This window comes from Scyliorhinus torazame, chromosome 14 (genome assembly GCF_047496885.1).
Source record: "Scyliorhinus torazame isolate Kashiwa2021f chromosome 14, sScyTor2.1, whole genome shotgun sequence".
Taxonomy (NCBI): domain Eukaryota; kingdom Metazoa; phylum Chordata; class Chondrichthyes; order Carcharhiniformes; family Scyliorhinidae; genus Scyliorhinus; species Scyliorhinus torazame.
In genome coordinates, this window is record NC_092720.1 from 93,271,395 (window position 1) to 93,288,200 (window position 16,806).

Here is a 16,806-nt window from a genome sequence, read left to right on the forward strand (position 1 = left end):
TATCCAAGGATTCTATGGGAAGCAAGAGATGAAATTGCAGAGCCGTTGGCAATGATCTTTTCGTCCTCACTGTCAACAGGGGTGGTACCAGGAGATTGGAGAGTGGCGAATGTCGTGCCCCTGTTCAAAAAAGGGACGAGGGATAACCCTAGGAATTACAGGCCAGTTAGTCTTACTTCGATGGTAGGCAAAGTAATGGAAAGAGTACTGAAGGATAGGATTTCTGAGCATCTGGAAAGACACTGCTTGATTAGGGATAGTCAGCACGGATTTGTGAGGGGTAGGTCTTGCCTTACAAGTCTTATTGAATTCTTTGAGGAGGTGACCAAGCATGTGGATGAAGGTAAAGCAGTGGATGTTGTGTACATGGATTTTAGTAAGGCATTTGATAAGGTTCCCCATTGTAGGCTTATGCAGAAAGTAAAGAGGCATGGGATAGTGGGAAATTTGGCCAGTTGGATAACGAACTGGCTAACCGATAGAAGTCAGAGAGTGGTGGTGGATGGCAAATATTCAGCCTGGAGCCCAGTTACCAGTGGTGTACCGCAGGGATCAGTTCTGGGTCCTCTGCTGTTTGTGATTTTCATTATTGACTTGGAAGAGGGAGTTGAAGGGTGGGTCAGTAAATTTGCAGACGATGCGAAGATTGGTGGAGTTGTGGATAGTGAGGAGGGCTGTTGTCGGCTGCAAAGACATAGATAGGATGCAGAGCTGGGCTGAGAAGTGGCAGATGGAGTTTAACCCTGAAAAGTGTGAGGTTGTCCATTTTGGAAGGACAAATATGAATGCGGAATACAGGGTTAACGGTAGAGTTCTTGGCAATGTGGAGGAGCAGAGAGATCCTGGGGTCTATGTTCATACATCTTTGAAAGTTGCCACTCAAGTGGATAGAGCTATGAAGAAGGCCTATGGTGTGCTCGCGTTCATTAACAGAGGGATTGAATTTAAGAGCCGTGAGGTGATGCTGCAGCTGTATAAAACTTTGGTAAGGCCACATTTGGAGTACTGTGTACAGTTCTGGTCGCCTCATTTTAGAAAGGATGTGGAAGCTTTGGAAAAGGTGCAAAGGAGATTTACCAGGATGTTGCCTGGAATGGAGAGTAGGTCTTACGAGGAAAGGTTGAGGGTGCTAGGCCTTTTCTCATTAGAACGGAGAAGGATGAGGGGCGACTTGATAGAGGTTTATAAGATGATCAGGGGAATAGATAGAGCAGACAGTCAGAGACTTTTTCCCCAGGTGGAACAAACCATTACAAGGGGACATAAATTTAAGGTGAATGGTGGAAGATATAGGGGGGATGTCAGAGGTAGGTTCTTTACCCAGAGAGTAGTGGGGGCATGGAATGCACTGCCTGTGGAAGTAGTTGAGTCGGAAACATTAGCGACCTTCAAGCAGCTATTGGATAGGTACATGGATTATGGTAGAATTATATAGTGTAGATTAATTTGTTCTTAAGGGCACCACGGTAGCATTGTGGATAGCACAATTGCTTCACAGCTCCAGGGACCCAGGTTCGATTCCGGCTCGGGTCACTGTCTGTGCGGAGTCTGCACATCCTCCCAGTGTGTGCGTGGGTTTCCTCCGGGTGCTCCGGTTTCCTCCCACAGTCCAAAGATGTGCAGGTTAGGTGTATTGGCCATGATAAATTGCCCTTAGTGTCCAAAATTGCCCTTAGCGTTGGGTGGAGGTGTTGACCTTGGGTGGGGTGCTCTTTCCAAGAGCCGGTGCAGACTCAATGGGCCGAATGGCCTCCTTCTGCACTGTAAATTCTATGATAATCTATGATTAATCTAGGACAAAGGTTCGGCACAACATCATGGGCCGAAGGGCCTGTTCTGTCCTGTATTTTTCTATGTTTTATGCAAATCAACAACATTCTGTAAAGGCTGGTGCAACTGGATTTCCTGGCTGCGAGATCATTTCTGAGAAGTGATCTGGTAACTGGAGGTTGCTATAGAAAAGAAAACAAAGGCACAAAAAAATACAAATAGAAGCAAATTGGGGATATCAGGTTTCAGCCTGTTGGCACAATCACAAAGAACTCCTGGTAACTCCCAAGCAGAGTCAACAGATTCATGAAGGGAAATCATGATCGCTAAAACTTTCTTTTGAGGATGTAACTTGTAAGAGAGGTAAGGGGGAACCTGTGGATGTAGTGTGGATTTTGAAAACATTTTCAATAAAGTGTCACAAAACAGGTCATTACACAAAATTAGGACTCATGTGATTCAACAGTTAGGCCCCCTTCCTGTAGTTATCAGCACATATTTGGGTGTTCTATGCATCAACAGTTCACCTGTACTGCAAACAGGTGGAAAACAAATGGGTTAATTTTTACAGCTGTGAAGTTGCAATGCCTCATTTGAGGACAGATTGCATTAACGACTTGACCTCAACTCCACTAAGATGACAGACCACAGATACTACTTTTCCAAACATTAAGGACACTTTGATATTTTCCTTCCAACCATGGCATCCAAACTCTTTACTGCCAGCTTACTTTAAATCTACAAATATCTACAGCCATAATGAAGCGATTTTGGATTGTTATTACTTACAAGCCATAAGCTGTTCCCAGCTGGTGTTCAGGAACAACAAAGGCCACCATTGGCCACAATGCGCAGGCAAGCAAAGAATAGGACAGTCCCATCAGACACTGAAATAAAAATAAAAATTAAAAATCTGTACCTGAAAGCAAAGCCTTTAAAAAAAAACTGGCCTCAAAATGAATAAAGCTAGTGGAAATTTTCTAGTCTGCAGAAGTGAGACAGCGGAAGTATTGTGATGCAGTGGGTAGCATCCCTGCCTCTGAGCCTGAATTCCAGGTGCAAGTCCCACCCCAGGACTTGACAGCCAAGGAAGGAGATTTCATAACGTGGTCAACAGGTTGATAATTAACCTGCAAAATCTTTCCAACTCGCCAATGGCAGATGGGAGAGACTCGTGTTCCGCCATTCTTGATGCGGAGTGGTGTCCCTCAAGCTATAAGCCTCTAAGTAACAGGCCAGAGATGTGTTCCAGGAAAAGCTTTGCTAAGGGAAAAGATGTACGTCTGCCTTGTGCACCACTAGGTGTGGGAAGAGAAACAAAAATGTGTGATTTGTCAAACCTTTCGCCAATGAGAATGACAATCACAGGAAATAGGTTAAGTTTCTACTCACTGGAGAAAAGTATCCTGCACAGATTTACCTCCAAAATCTGAAATAAAAATCGGAAGCTTTAAGGTCTTCATTCTATTTCAACTGCAGTAGATTCCTCATTTCCACAGCACATTGCTATTTTGCAGTTATAATCACAACTTTACAGCCTTGAAGCATCAAAACAATTTGATCAGATTTCTTATTGAAAAGTGGCGAGGGTGGGGGATGGGGAGAAAAATGCTAAATTCTGTAAAGCATTTCTATTCGGCTTGACACAAAAATGATTTGGGTAGGAATTAACTGATACCCAGCCTAGACAGATGAATTATATCTATTCACAACTAACTTTGAATTTATGTTTAAAAAGCGTGAGTAATCTAGCTGCTACTGAATAATAGTTGAAGTCACAGTGTGTTTGTTTGTGGTTGATTCCAACTTATTCTCTTTTAACCTCTGTCCTTTTCTCCTTCCCTCTTATTAAAAGATGTGAACGGAATAAAAATCTTTAGGAGAAGGCACGATTAAAGTTTCCTTAACCTATTGAGTTGTGTTACCATGGCAATCCAAGGGTTCCAGAACGTGAATGCCAACATCATGTGAGAAGCCAATGTGGTCAGTACAGCACACATCACCCAAAATATATTCTTTCCTACTTTATCCACCAGAAGTCCCAGAACGGGTGAAGCTGGAGCAGAGATAATGTACACAATGCTAAAAAAGAAAAACAATCATAAATTTTAATTCCCAGGGACCCATTCAAGGAACTGCACAACAAAATTAAGTTTCAGCACATTTACCATAACAAACTAACTAAAAGCAACATTACCTCAATATTATTTTGTAAATTATACTTTAAACTGCAGGAAAAAAATCCCTTGTTAATGCTTTAATGTGACCAAAAATCTTCCTCCGCTGTTATACTTCACTCTACCCCTTAAGCAGACACTCTATTCTCCTGGAGCCAGTCCAAGTGATTCTTATCTCCCGAGGGCTTGCTTCCTTTATTTTTTCAGCTAGATAACGTCTAATTCCCCAAACTGGCTTGCTTAGTGACAGTTACCTTGAAGATCCTTCCTGTAGTCAAAGCTAGATGAAGCTTCCAGACTTGTTTAAATCCTCACAAATTATTTTTTTTCATTCCAAGCACAAGCTCCCTCTTGTATCTTTGCATGGTGAACCATAGAGACTTGCTGTCTCTGTCTCTCTGTGATTCTTGCAGATGGACCCCATTTATGAGGTTCAGAGATACATTTCAGGAAAATTCACAACCCGCTCATCCAATGGCTTCCTACACTCTTCACTTCTGCCCTCCCTCAAAGCCTATCTCCATGGCAACATGAATCACATAGCCAGGTAGAAATGCTAATTAGCTGTCCTCTGGAGCCTCAACTGTCTTAATCTATTTTGAAATTAAACAGACAGATTGAAGTGTAATCGTTAATAAAATCTGCCAATTTTAAACACTTTTCTGGCTGAGGCTAACCATCTATCTATCGTCAACTTAGCTGTTCATGTCATTGTTTACAGGCATGAATATCTTGCACATTCTTCCCAGCAAAACAACCTGGTTTCCCCTTTAAGAGTAACCAATGTGACCAGCACACAACCCAAAATGCATTGTTTCCTACTTTATTCACCAGAAATCCCAGAACATGAGAGCCTGGAGCAAAGGTAATGGACGCAATAAACAACAGATAGTGTACGGAAAGTCTCAAATATAGTGAAGTTGAGAGCTGAACTACAGTTGTCTTCGGGCAAGAAAAATTACAAACTAAAGTAGATGATGTTGATGAATTTGGTTTCTAGATTATTAATATCATGCTTCCAAGGATCAAAAACAGAAAATGCTGGAGATTTACAGCAGGTCTGACAGCATCTGTGGAGAGAGAAACAGAGCTAACATTTCAAGTCTAGATGTCTCTTTATCAGAGCTACAGAGAACTGGAAATAGAATGAGGTTTATACTGTTGCGGAAGGGGGTGGGAGTGGGAGGAGTCTGGTCGGACATTATTCAAAACAAAGCTTTGTAGGGCTGGATAGAGGGCCAGCAATAGGTGGAGGCTGGGGAAGAGATTGACAGATGTCGTAGACAAAGTGAATGTGAATGGTGGTGATCATGGCAAGGGTGCTGATAATGGCAAATTCAGAGATCAGGATATGTTAATAGCAGAACATAAGGATTGTGTCAAAGGACAACCTGGAACAAGACACAGATGGCCCTAGTGAGGTGGGGTGGGAGGAGAGACAGTGATAAGGGAAACCCAGTATGAAAGGCTGGGATGGAAAAATGAATCAATAGAAGTGAAAATAAACTGACAAATAAAATTGGGGTGAAGGTGGAGGAGGGAATTCATAGCCTGAAGTTGTTGACTTGATGTCTGGAAGGCTGTAATGTGCCTAATTGGAAGATGTGCTGTGCCTTCAGTTTACGTTGGGCTTCACTGGAACACTGCAGCAGGCCAATAGTGCACATGTGGACATGAGCCCAAGATGGCGTGTGGAAAGGGCAAATGACAGCAAGGTCTGGGTCATGCTTGTGGACGAACCAGCATCCAGACCTTCCTAATGCTTGCCATTTTGCTCTCAGGTCCCCATGTCTGTCCTTGGCCTGCAGCAATTTCCCAGAGAAGCCGAAGCAAAATGGAGGAACATCATCTCATCTTCTGATTAGGCATATTAAAGTCTTCCAGACTTAGCATGCAGTTCAACAACCTTAGACTGAACTCTCTCTTTCACCTTCACCCCATTTTTATTTCTATCAATTTATTTTCATTTCTTCCATTTTCCATCTTGCGTTCCATTTTGGTTTTTCCTTATCACCAACCCCCCCCCCCCCCCCCCCCCCCGTTCCAGGTTGTCCTTCGACACACTGCTTACTTTTGTTCTGCCATTAACACATTCAGGTCTCTTAATTTGCCGCTATCAGCACCATTCGAAGCCTCGATCATCATTTACATTCCGCTCGTCTTTCTGTCCACGACATCGGTCACTTTTTCCGCAGACTCCAACTCTCGCTGACTCTCTATCCAGCCCCACTGCCTCAGCCCCCCGCCACAAGTTTAAATCTTAACCCATTTTCCAGTTCTGTCTCGTTCTGACAGTCACCCAGACTCAAAATGTTAGCTCTGTTCTCTCCCCACAGATGTCAGACCTGAGATTTTCCGTGTTTGTTTCATATGCCAGCATCCACAGTTGGTTACTTTTATCTTAATATTTCCAAGGATCCTCTCTCATTTTCTGTGCCCCCCCGTCCATGTGCTTACTGAAGGAAGGTGATATCGGAATGTAGGGTAACCCGACTGACCAGAATGCATCATCAACAAATGGTCAAAATATTCAGAATATTATTCCAGCGAGGAAAGTAATCATTTTCAAAATACGCCTCAAAAAAAGAGAATCTCAATTCATGCGTTTTAATCTTTTAATTAAGAAAACAGGCACAACTTGCATGAAAAAAAAAAGTGGTTTAAAAATCCAAGCCAAATAAACAGAACGCAACAAAAAAAAAAAAATAGGATTTTGTAATTCAAGTGAAAGAATGGCGTTTACAATTGTTGCATGTAGCTCTTTTTTTGAAAAGAGACACCAAACCTATGAAGTGCTTCGTCCATTATTAACTTTCAACAACTCAAGAATAGATTATTTTATTGGGGGGGGGGGCGAGACCCACGCGAGACGGGGAGAATGTGCAAACTCACATGGCCAGTGACCCAGGGCCGGAATCGAACCCGGGTCCTGGGAGCCGTAACCACTGTGGCACCATGCCGTCCTAATATTGGACAGTAATTCAAGATTCATCAGGACCACTTACTTGGCCATAAATTAATTACCTGTTGATTAAACTGGCTTGTTTCAGGGAAAAGTTGAATTTTTCAATGAAGAATACTCTGTATAAATACAAAAATACACTGATCAAACACACAAATTTAAGTATAGACACGCTGTTGATGTATGGAAACTGAAATCTAATAGATACTAAGTTATATACCAATTGGCAAGCACAGTTTAATGCAGAGTTCCAATTTTACTTTGAGGTGGGCGACAAGGAGAGGAGAAAGTGGAGAGAAGAAAATAACACAAATCTATATAACTGGCTGACAAGAGTAACACTGGGCTTGCCTTATGGACCCAGAGTAGAAACTCTGCCCAGAAAAGTTTCATATCAGAACGAAGAGTAAAGTAACAGCACGGTAGCATGGTGATTAGCACAATTGCTTCACAGCTCCAGGGTCCCAGGTTCGATTCCCGGCTTGGGTCACTGTCTGTGTGGAGTCTGTACGTTCTTCCCGTGTGTGCGTGGGTTTCCTCCCGGTGCTCCGGTTTCCTCCCACAGTCCAAAGATGTGCAGTTTAGGTGGATTGGCCATGCTAAATTGCCCTTAGTGTTGGGTGGGGTTACTGGGTTATGGGGATAAGTTGGAGGTGTTGACCTTGGGTAGGATGCTCTTTCAAAGAGCTGGTGCAGACCCGATGGGCTGAATGGCCTCCTTCTTCACTGTAAATTCTATGATATTCTATGAATATGATTTTTTTTTAAAAACATCGCGAACATTCTCTACAGATACTACAGCATAGATCACTCTTCAAAGAGAGAGTATGAAAGACAATGGGAGATAGAGATGGAGGGGATTTGAAGGAAAAACTTTGCCCGAAGGAAGACGATCCAAAAACATTCAACCCTAATAGTGGCACTCAGACCAAGTGATTAATCTACCAATTTTGGAGAAATACCTGACTTGAATTTTAGGGTGCCATTCAAACAGATGTGGAAAGAAAATGAAGTCAAGGAGGTTGGTTTAGATTGTAAGCAACTTGTGTTCATTGTACTTTTAATATCTTTACATCTGAAATAGTTAGATTAAAGTGTTATGAAAGTAGTTACGAATATTCATGTTCGTTGATTTTGATGTATTAAAATTGATTTGAGAGTGAACCTTGTGGCTTCAATCTTTTAGTAAATAGCTGAGGTTTTGAATTCTTAAACAACTAAAGGCAATACTATTCTCTACAGAGATCTTAACATAGCTACTATAAGAAAGCAGTCTTGAGGTAATGTGTTCACGGCCCATTAAATAGAAGGCGACTGTTGAAGGCTTTTGCTTTCCAGAATACTCTTCAACTAAAAGGGCTTTGATTTCTTCAACAATCAGATTTCTCTAGCACAGCAGCTCCGCTCTTTTAGCATGGCTTTTGGAACAATTCAATTCTCCTGTTTTATCAATAATTGTACTGCAAAAGTGAGCTGGCCTTTTATACTGAAAAATTATTTTGTGGAACAATTCATGTTGCAACAAGAATCTGATTATCGTTGCACATTTTCAGCCTTGTGGTTATAAACAGTTGAAATTCCACTCCAAGCTCAACCCGTAGATTCCATATTTTCATCTGGCACTTGGCAAGGTTGAGAGTCACTCCAGGTTCGATATTAAAACTAAGTCCAGTTTGACTTTTAAAATATTTTTTCTAGGGGTGTGGGCATCACCTTCGAGGCTAGAATTTATTGTCCATCCTTAATTGCCTCGAGTTAGTGGGGTGAGCTGTCTTCTTGCACCTCTGTAATCTGTGTGGTGTCTGTATACCCACAGTACTGTTAGGGAGGTAGTTCTAGAATTTAGACCCAGCAGCAGTGAAGGGACAGCGAAGTTTCCAAGTCAAGATGGTGGGGTGACTTGAAGAGGAACTTCCAGGTGGTGGTGTGCCCATGTGTTTATTGCCTTTGTCCTTCTAGATGGTAGCGTCCATGGATTTAGAAGGTGCTGTCTAAGGAGGCTTGGCGAGTTCCTGCAGCCAATCTTGTAGATGGTACACACTGTTATCACTGTGCTTTGGTGGTGGAGGCAGCGAATGGCTGTAGATGGAGTGTCAATCAAGCGGGTTGCTTTGTCCTGAATGTGTGTCATGCTTGAGTTTCGTTGGAGCTGCACTCATTCAGGCAAGTGAAGAGTATTCTATTACACTCCTGACTTGTTCCTTGTAGATTGTGATGAGTATTTGGTGCAGCATTCCTCGCTCTTATCTGCTCTTGTAGCCACAGTATTTATATGGCTGGTCCAGGTCAGCTTCTAATCAATGGCGACCCCCAGTGGGGATTCTGTGATTGTAATGCTATTGAGTGTCAAGGGATAATGGTTAAATTATCTCTTGTGGGAGATGATCATTGCTTGGTACTTATATAGCGCGAATGTTACTTGTCACTTGTCAGCCCAAGCCTTGATATTGTTGCATTTGGACATGGATTCCGTCAGTATGAGTGTCGCAAATGGTTTTGCACATTGTGTAGTCATCAGCAAACATCCCCACTTCTGACCATATGATGAAGGAAAAGTAATTGATTAAGATGATTGGGCCTAGGACAGTGGAATAGTTTGATGAAGGGTATTGCTCTCATTTTCTGCAACCTTTTCCTTTCTTTTCCCACTAAATTAACTGGTTATTAATCGGATTTCTGTTTGCAGAAATATGCCATGCACAAAGTAGTTGTTTCCTCTCACCACACAACAGAAACGGATCTTGAAAGTAATTTGTGCACAAAATACTTATGGATTTGAGAGAAATGTCAAAACTATGAGCCAGATCATTCTTAAAATAAAAGTGTGTTAACATTGCAAGTCTCATTAATGTGAAGATCAATCAGCAAATTCAGGGGATTATGAGGTGTGCCGAAAATTGCAAATTTCCAGAACGTTCTGGTTGTTTTATGGTGCTTCACTATTTGCTTTACATGAACATCATCTCACCTTAACCACCCTGTTATCTTTAAGCCCTTGCTGGAAATACACATTAATTGTCCATTAAACTCACCACAGAAAGTTAAATCTAGTAATTAATAGCACATGCAACTTTTCAAATGTGCTCAATGTTTTTTTTTTAAAATATTTTTATTCTCCTTTTTCACATTTTCTCCTGCATAACCAGCAACAGATATGTCAATCCCCATAACAGTAACAACGCTCCCATCCTCCCACCAACCCCCAAACATCAGCTCGCATGTTTACATAAAGAAATGACAAAAAGGAATCAGGGATTACCCAGTCACCCTTAATATACACAGCCCCCCTCCCCCCCAACTAATGTTCGATGTTATCCTGTTCTTGAAAGTGCATAATAAATAGTGCCCATGACTTGTAGAACCTCTCCGAGCTTCCCCTCAGTTCGAACTTAACCTTTTCAAGGGTCAAGTATTCCAACAGGTCCCCCCGCCACGCCAGGGCACTGGGTGGAGAGGCCGCTCTCCATCCCAGCAGGATCCGCCTTCGGGCGATCAACGAGGCGAAGGCTACGATATCTGCATCCGCACCCATTTCCAACCCTGACTGGTCCAACACCCCGAATATGGCCTCCCGGGGACCCGGGTCCAGTTGCACGGGCACCACCTTGAAAATTACCCTAAACACTTCCTTCCAGTACTCCCCTAGCTTTGGACAGGACCAAAACATATGAACGTGATTAGTGCGCCCCCCCCCCCCCACCCCCCCCCCCCCCCCCCCGGCAACACTCGCACACATCCTCTACTCCTTCAAAAAAATAGGCTTATCCTCGCCCTCGTGAGGTGCGCTCTATATACCACCTCCAGCTGTAGCAGCCCCAACCTTGCACATGAGGTGGAGGCATTCACTCTCCGGAGCACCTCACACCAGACCCCCTCCTCCATAACCTCTCCCAGCTCTTCTTCCTACTTTGCTTTGATCGCTTCCAGTGGTGCCTTATCTTCTTCCAAAATAGCTCCGTACACCGCTGACACTGCACCCTTCTCCAGTCCCCTTGTCATCAGCACCTCCTCCAGCAATGTGGAGGTCAGTTCCTCTGGGAAGCTCTGTATCTCCTTCCTGGCAAAATCCTGAACCTTCTCCCTGCTCCAGCTCATGCTTCGCTTCTAGCTCCCTCAGTCCTGCAAACCGACCCCGAAGAAACAAATCTTTTAGCATCTTAATCCCCCCCTCTTCCCATTTCCAAAAACTTCCATCCCACCTCCCTGGCTCAAATCTGTGGTTCCCCCGAATCGGCATTTCCCTTGACCCTGCCCCAACCCGAAGTGTTGGCGAAACTGCCTCCAGATTTTCAATGAAGCTATTATTACCAGACTCCCTGAATATTTCCCCGGAGCTATCAGGAGCGGCGCTGTTGCTAGTGCTTGCAGCCCCGACCCCCTGCACAAACTCTCCTCCATTCTGACCCACTGGGAATCAACCTCTCTGACCCAGCTCCGCACCTTCTCCACATTCGCCGCCCAGTAGTAGTACAACAGGTTCGGGAGACCTAAACCCCCTGCCTGCCTTCCCCTCTGTAGCAGCACCTTTCTCACTCTGGCCACCTTCCCTCCCCATATGAACGAGGCAATCCTTCCCTCAATCTCCCTGAAAAAAAGACTTTGGCAGCAATATCGGTAGGCATTGAAAAATAAACAGAAATCGCAGCAACACATTCATTTTAACCGCCTCTACCCGACCCGCCAGTGACAGAGGAAGACCATCCCACCTAGCCAGATCGGCTGTCACTCTCCCCACCAAACTAGTGATGTTGTACCTGCGAAGCCTCCCCCACTCCTGGGCAATCTGCACCCCCAGATACTTAAAGTGAGTCCCTGCCCTACGGAATGGCAGCCCCCCCATCCCTGCCCCTGCCCCCACCCCCGGCCGAGACACCACAAAATACTCACTCTTGTCCAGGTTCAGTTTGTACCCCGGGAAAGACCCAAATACCCGCAGTAGCTCCAATAAATGTGCTGAATGTTAATGCAACATCAATCAATGCCTCTGGTTCATAAACTGAGCTACTTATTCTGACGTCTCATTCCTCCATGTGGCAAATTCTAAGATATGAAAGCCACATCTTATTTTCCCTTTCCTATTTTCTTTCTCCTCTGAATCTGATCTTTCTTTCCTTCTCCATTTCTCTTTCTCTGCCTGGTTTTACTCTTAATTCGCATCCTTCACAGTTACTTGTATGCTGCTTTCTTGATCTTTAAAGCTAATTTGATAAGGAGATATACCACTGCTTCCACCATTCACCCAGATGCCCTGTTGTCCTCACCATACTAATTTTATCTTGCACTCAAAGTTATGACGCAAAGGATCTTTGAGCTGAAGGATGCAAAAAAAGTCATGTATGCATGTCACAGATATCCACTCCAGCAATATACATTCCTAAATAATATATTTTCTTCTGCTGAGTACCATCATCTTGTGACATGGCTTACCTTCGGGATTGATATTTTGAGCTCTTCTCTTTCCTGGCCATTACAATGATAGCCATTTGAAGGCATCTTTTCTCTTCCTGTTGAACCTAACTGAAGGCTTATTTTAAATCCTGTACAACAGGAAACCACTACGGTGATGGTTTTTTAATAAATTGGCACTTGGAATCATCAGTCAGTATTACCTGCTTCTGTGTCTATTTATTCTTTAAATAAAGAATGAAGAAAACATAATTTATTCTTTTTGAGATCAAGGCCGGATAATTTCTTAGTGTAGTTAAAACTACCAGATGTCCACTGAAAATTATTCATCCTTCTTTTTTAGCACACAGGGCTAAATCGCTGGCCTTGAAAGCAGACCACGGCAGTCCAGCAGCACGGTTCAATTCCCGTACCAGTCTCCCCGAACAGGCGCCGGAATGTGGCGACTAGGGGCTTTTCACAGTAACTTCATTTGAAGCCTACTTGTGACAATAAACGATTTTCATTCATTTCATTTTTATTATTGAATTTATCTCATTGGAGATCTTGCAGCTCCAATTCAGCAAATCTGCAGTATGTTTTCTCTCCCTCCAGAGCTATTTTTACCAAGTCTGCATGCAAGATATTACAAATTATGTCAAGGCATTATGATCCTTCAAGTTTATGTTTTCAAACTTGGTTAAAGATTTGCTATGTGTCCACCTCACAAACATCAATTTTATGTACAACAGATTCTGATTTACCTGTACTTAGTCTGCCCAATGTCAGGTTAACACCGTCAAATTAATCCAATTGCTACTAAACCCATAAATATAGATTACTCTAAAGGTTGAAAAAATAAACGCACTCACTTGCCAAGTCCAATAAATGGGAAAATAGCCACATAATAAAAAACACAAATAAGGAACATCATCCAGAGGGATAATGGGAAATCTTTCACATCTTTCAGTTTAACAACTTCACCTAGAAAGATTTTAAAAAAATACAACATTAAAAAGCAATTTATCATGTCATTTTTTAAAGCAATGCTGTTAACTTGCTGTACATCGGTTGAAAGCTCACACACTTGTGATTGTAAATGGAACAAAATGACAAAGTTGTTGAAAAGAAGCCAATTTTTTAAGACTACCTACATTGGGTCAGTTAGCTGGATGACTGGTTCGCGATGCGGAGTGGCGCCAACAGTGCAGGACGACACCCATGACTGTGTGACAACATTTAACTCCAACTCAATCTATAAGTTTGCAGATGATAAGACTGTGGTGGGCCGCATCTCAAACAACGACGAATCAGACTACAGGAGGGAGATAAATCACTTGGTTGCATGGTGCACCGAAAACAACCTCTCTCTAAATGTTGGAAAGACCAAGGAACTGATCATCGACTTCAGGAAGCGCAGCACAACACACACTCCCATCTGTATCAATGGCTCTGAAGTGGAGATGGTCGATAGCTTTAAGTTCCTGGGCGTCACCATCACCAACAGTCTGTCCTGGTCCACTCACGTTGATGCAACAGTCAAGAGAGCCCAACAATGTCTCTACTTCCTGCGGAAGCTAAAGAAATTTGGCATGTCTGCATCGACTCTCACAAATTTCTACAGATGTGCGATAAGAGAGCATTCTATCCGGCTGCGTCACATCCTGGTATGGCAACTGCTCGGTCTAAGATCACAAGAAACTGCAGACTGTGGTGAACTCAGCCCACCGCATCACACAAAAACTTGCCACCCCCACATTGATTCTGAATACACCTATCGCTGCCTCAGGAAGGCAGACAGCATTATCAGGGACCTCTCCCACTCAGGTATTTCCTTCTTCCAGACCCTTCCATCAGGCAGAAGGTACAGAAGTCTGAAGACACACACATCCAGACATAGGAACAGCTTCTTCCCCACAGCTACAAGACTCCTCAACGACTCCCCCTCGGACTGATCTGTTCCCTGTAAGAACACTATTCACGACGCCCTATGCTGCTTTTGTTCACGTATTTGCTTTGTTTGGCCCCTTGTTCCACACTGTAACCAATCACTGTTTTGTCGATGTACCATTTGTCAATGTTCCCTGTTGATTATTCTTGTGTCTACTATGTATGTACTGTGTACGCTCCTCGGCCGCAGAAAAATATTTTTCACTGTACTTCGGTACATGTGACAATAAATCAATCAAAATCAAAATCAATGGTTCGATTCCCATACCAGCTGAGGTTATCCATGAAGGCTCTGCTTTCTGAACCTTGCCCCTCATCTGTACAAAATGCTTCTTGGGCCACAGCTGCAGTACTGTGCGCAGTCCTGGTCGCCACATTATTGGAGTGACATGGTTGCACTAGATTCACCAGATGTTGCCTGGGCTGGAGCGTTTCAACTAAGAAGGGAGACTGGTTTGGCTGGGATTGTTTTCCTTAGAGCTGAGAAGGCTGAGGAGGGAAAGTGATCGAGGTGTACAACATGAGACACATCGATAGGGTAGATAGGAAGCTTTTCCCCTTAGTTGAGGTGCCAATAACCTGGTAGTTATTTGGGGCCATTATAGGGGGGTTCGGAGGAAAAAAGTTTTTAACCCAGAGGGCTCTGGGAATCTGGACTCATTGCCTGAAAGGGTGGTAACATTTAAGAAGCATTTAAATGAGCACTTGAAATGCCATGGCATACAAAGCTACAGACCAAATGCTGGAAAATGGGATTAGAATAGATAAGTGCTTGATGGTCGATGCAGACTTGATGGACCAAAGGGCCTCGTTTTGTGCTGAAAACTATGACTCAACTTACATGATAAAAAATTTACAACATCAAACCTAGCAATGATAATTTTCCACCCTGGGATAGAGTACTTCAGGGATTTGTTTGTGGGAGGAAAGTTTGCCCGGGGGAACTTGAAGAGACGTAGCAGTTGCCTAAGGGAAGCAGGTTCAGGTGAGGGACTTTGTCAGAAAAAAGGTGCCATGCTTTCCAGAGCTGCCACCTCTGGTGCTGCAAGAAAAATTGTTCTCCGAGGATGACATCGGAGAGGGGAGAGTGGAGGATATATAATGAGAGCTGAGGGATAGGGTGGGCCTTCCTGTGGAGGTCAGACACAAGTGGGAGGAAGAGTTGAGGGCCGGAGTGTGGAGGGTGAATGCTTCCTCGTCGTGCGCGAGATTAAGCCTCATCTAATTTAAGGTGGTGCACAGAGCCCACATGATGGTCTTGATGATGAGCCAGTTCTTTTCAGGGATGGTGGATAGGTGTGGACTGTGTGCAGGGAGGCAGGCAAATCACGTGCATATGTTTTGGGGTTGTTGGAGGTCGAGGGGGTTCTGGAAGGGGTTGTCGGAAGTAATGTCCAAAATCTGGGGCCTAGGGCCAGCTCAGAGTCCGGAGGTGGTGATATTCTGTGTCGGAAGATGTAGGACTTCAGGTGGGGAGAGAGGACGTGACCTGACCTTTGTCTCCCTGATAGCCCTGAATTGGATTCTGTGGCGTTGGCGGGACTCAGCTGCCAATGGCAAGGGTATGGTTGAGTGACCTGGCAGAACTTTGCACCTGAAAAAAGTCAAGTTCGCCACGAGGAGGTGGGCTTGGAAGTGACAGGAATTTTGTTACCAGTTGCCAAGGTTTGACTTTAGTACTTTTGCAAAAATGAAAATGACTTCAATAAAAATATTTCTCAAAAAAAAACTTCCCTCCCCACAAAAACTTGCAAAGAAAAATCTGCCACATACCTCCTGGAGAGCACAACAGCATAACTTGATATGACACAAAATAATATGAATCCCCAGGCATTAAAACACTCCAGAAGCATTCTGCAGCAGAATGACATTTTATTCACACAGCATTAAGTATTGTTTGAAACATTTCCTGAATGCTACTTTACTAAGAAACATTTGGAATATTAAGTTGCAAAGAACTCAGTGAACACTATTTAAATAGCTTAGCCAGGTTGTCTATAGGTCAAGTGCTCAGGGTTCTCAGTTTTGGTCAACAGCACAGGTGATACTGTCAAGTTCAGTCCTATTGTCAATCTTCTTGACTTTCAGAGTATTAATAACTGACAAGTTTTTATTCTAAACAGTTAACATTTTAAAGAAAAGGCATTACTTCAACGAACACAACAATAAAATCAATTGATATTTGCAAAGTACTCAAAATAAATGATATTGATTACTGCTATTGCTGAACTTTAAAAATTCTCCAATTTCAATTCCCTATCTCAAAACAGCCAGAGTGAGAAATAACCAAACTTTGAACTAACCTGTTTTTCCTTGATCTTTATTTAAAATCCTCTTAGCTCTTTTGTCCAAGTAAGCAATGGATAATGCACATATCAAGGAGAACACACATGTTGAGGCAGCTGTACAGAGAAAGGTTTAAACACGGATTAAGAATATTAAGCCACACATTAGGATCACAAAGGATATTATTAAACTGGAAAGAGTGCAGAAAAGATTTACTAGGATGTTGCCGGGACTTGATGGTTTGAGTTATAAGGAGAGGCTGGATAGACTGGGACT

General features: G+C 43.2%; 1 protein-coding gene across 2 annotated transcripts in view; it reads right to left on the minus strand.

The window, feature by feature from the left end:
• mfsd1 (major facilitator superfamily domain containing 1) overlaps positions 1–16,806 on the minus strand; it is a 66,370-nt gene that overhangs the window by 14,793 nt on the left and 34,771 nt on the right. For both annotated transcript variants that reach the window (XM_072474491.1, XM_072474493.1), the window contains exons 8-12: positions 16,548–16,646; positions 13,167–13,278; positions 6,972–7,028; positions 3,696–3,852; positions 2,560–2,657 (exon numbers count right to left, since the gene is read on the minus strand). In XM_072474491.1, the coding sequence (XP_072330592.1) occupies positions 2,560–2,657; positions 3,696–3,852; positions 6,972–7,028; positions 13,167–13,278; positions 16,548–16,646 (523 nt within the window). The remainder of the gene's footprint in view (positions 1–2,559; positions 2,658–3,695; positions 3,853–6,971; positions 7,029–13,166; positions 13,279–16,547; positions 16,647–16,806) is intronic.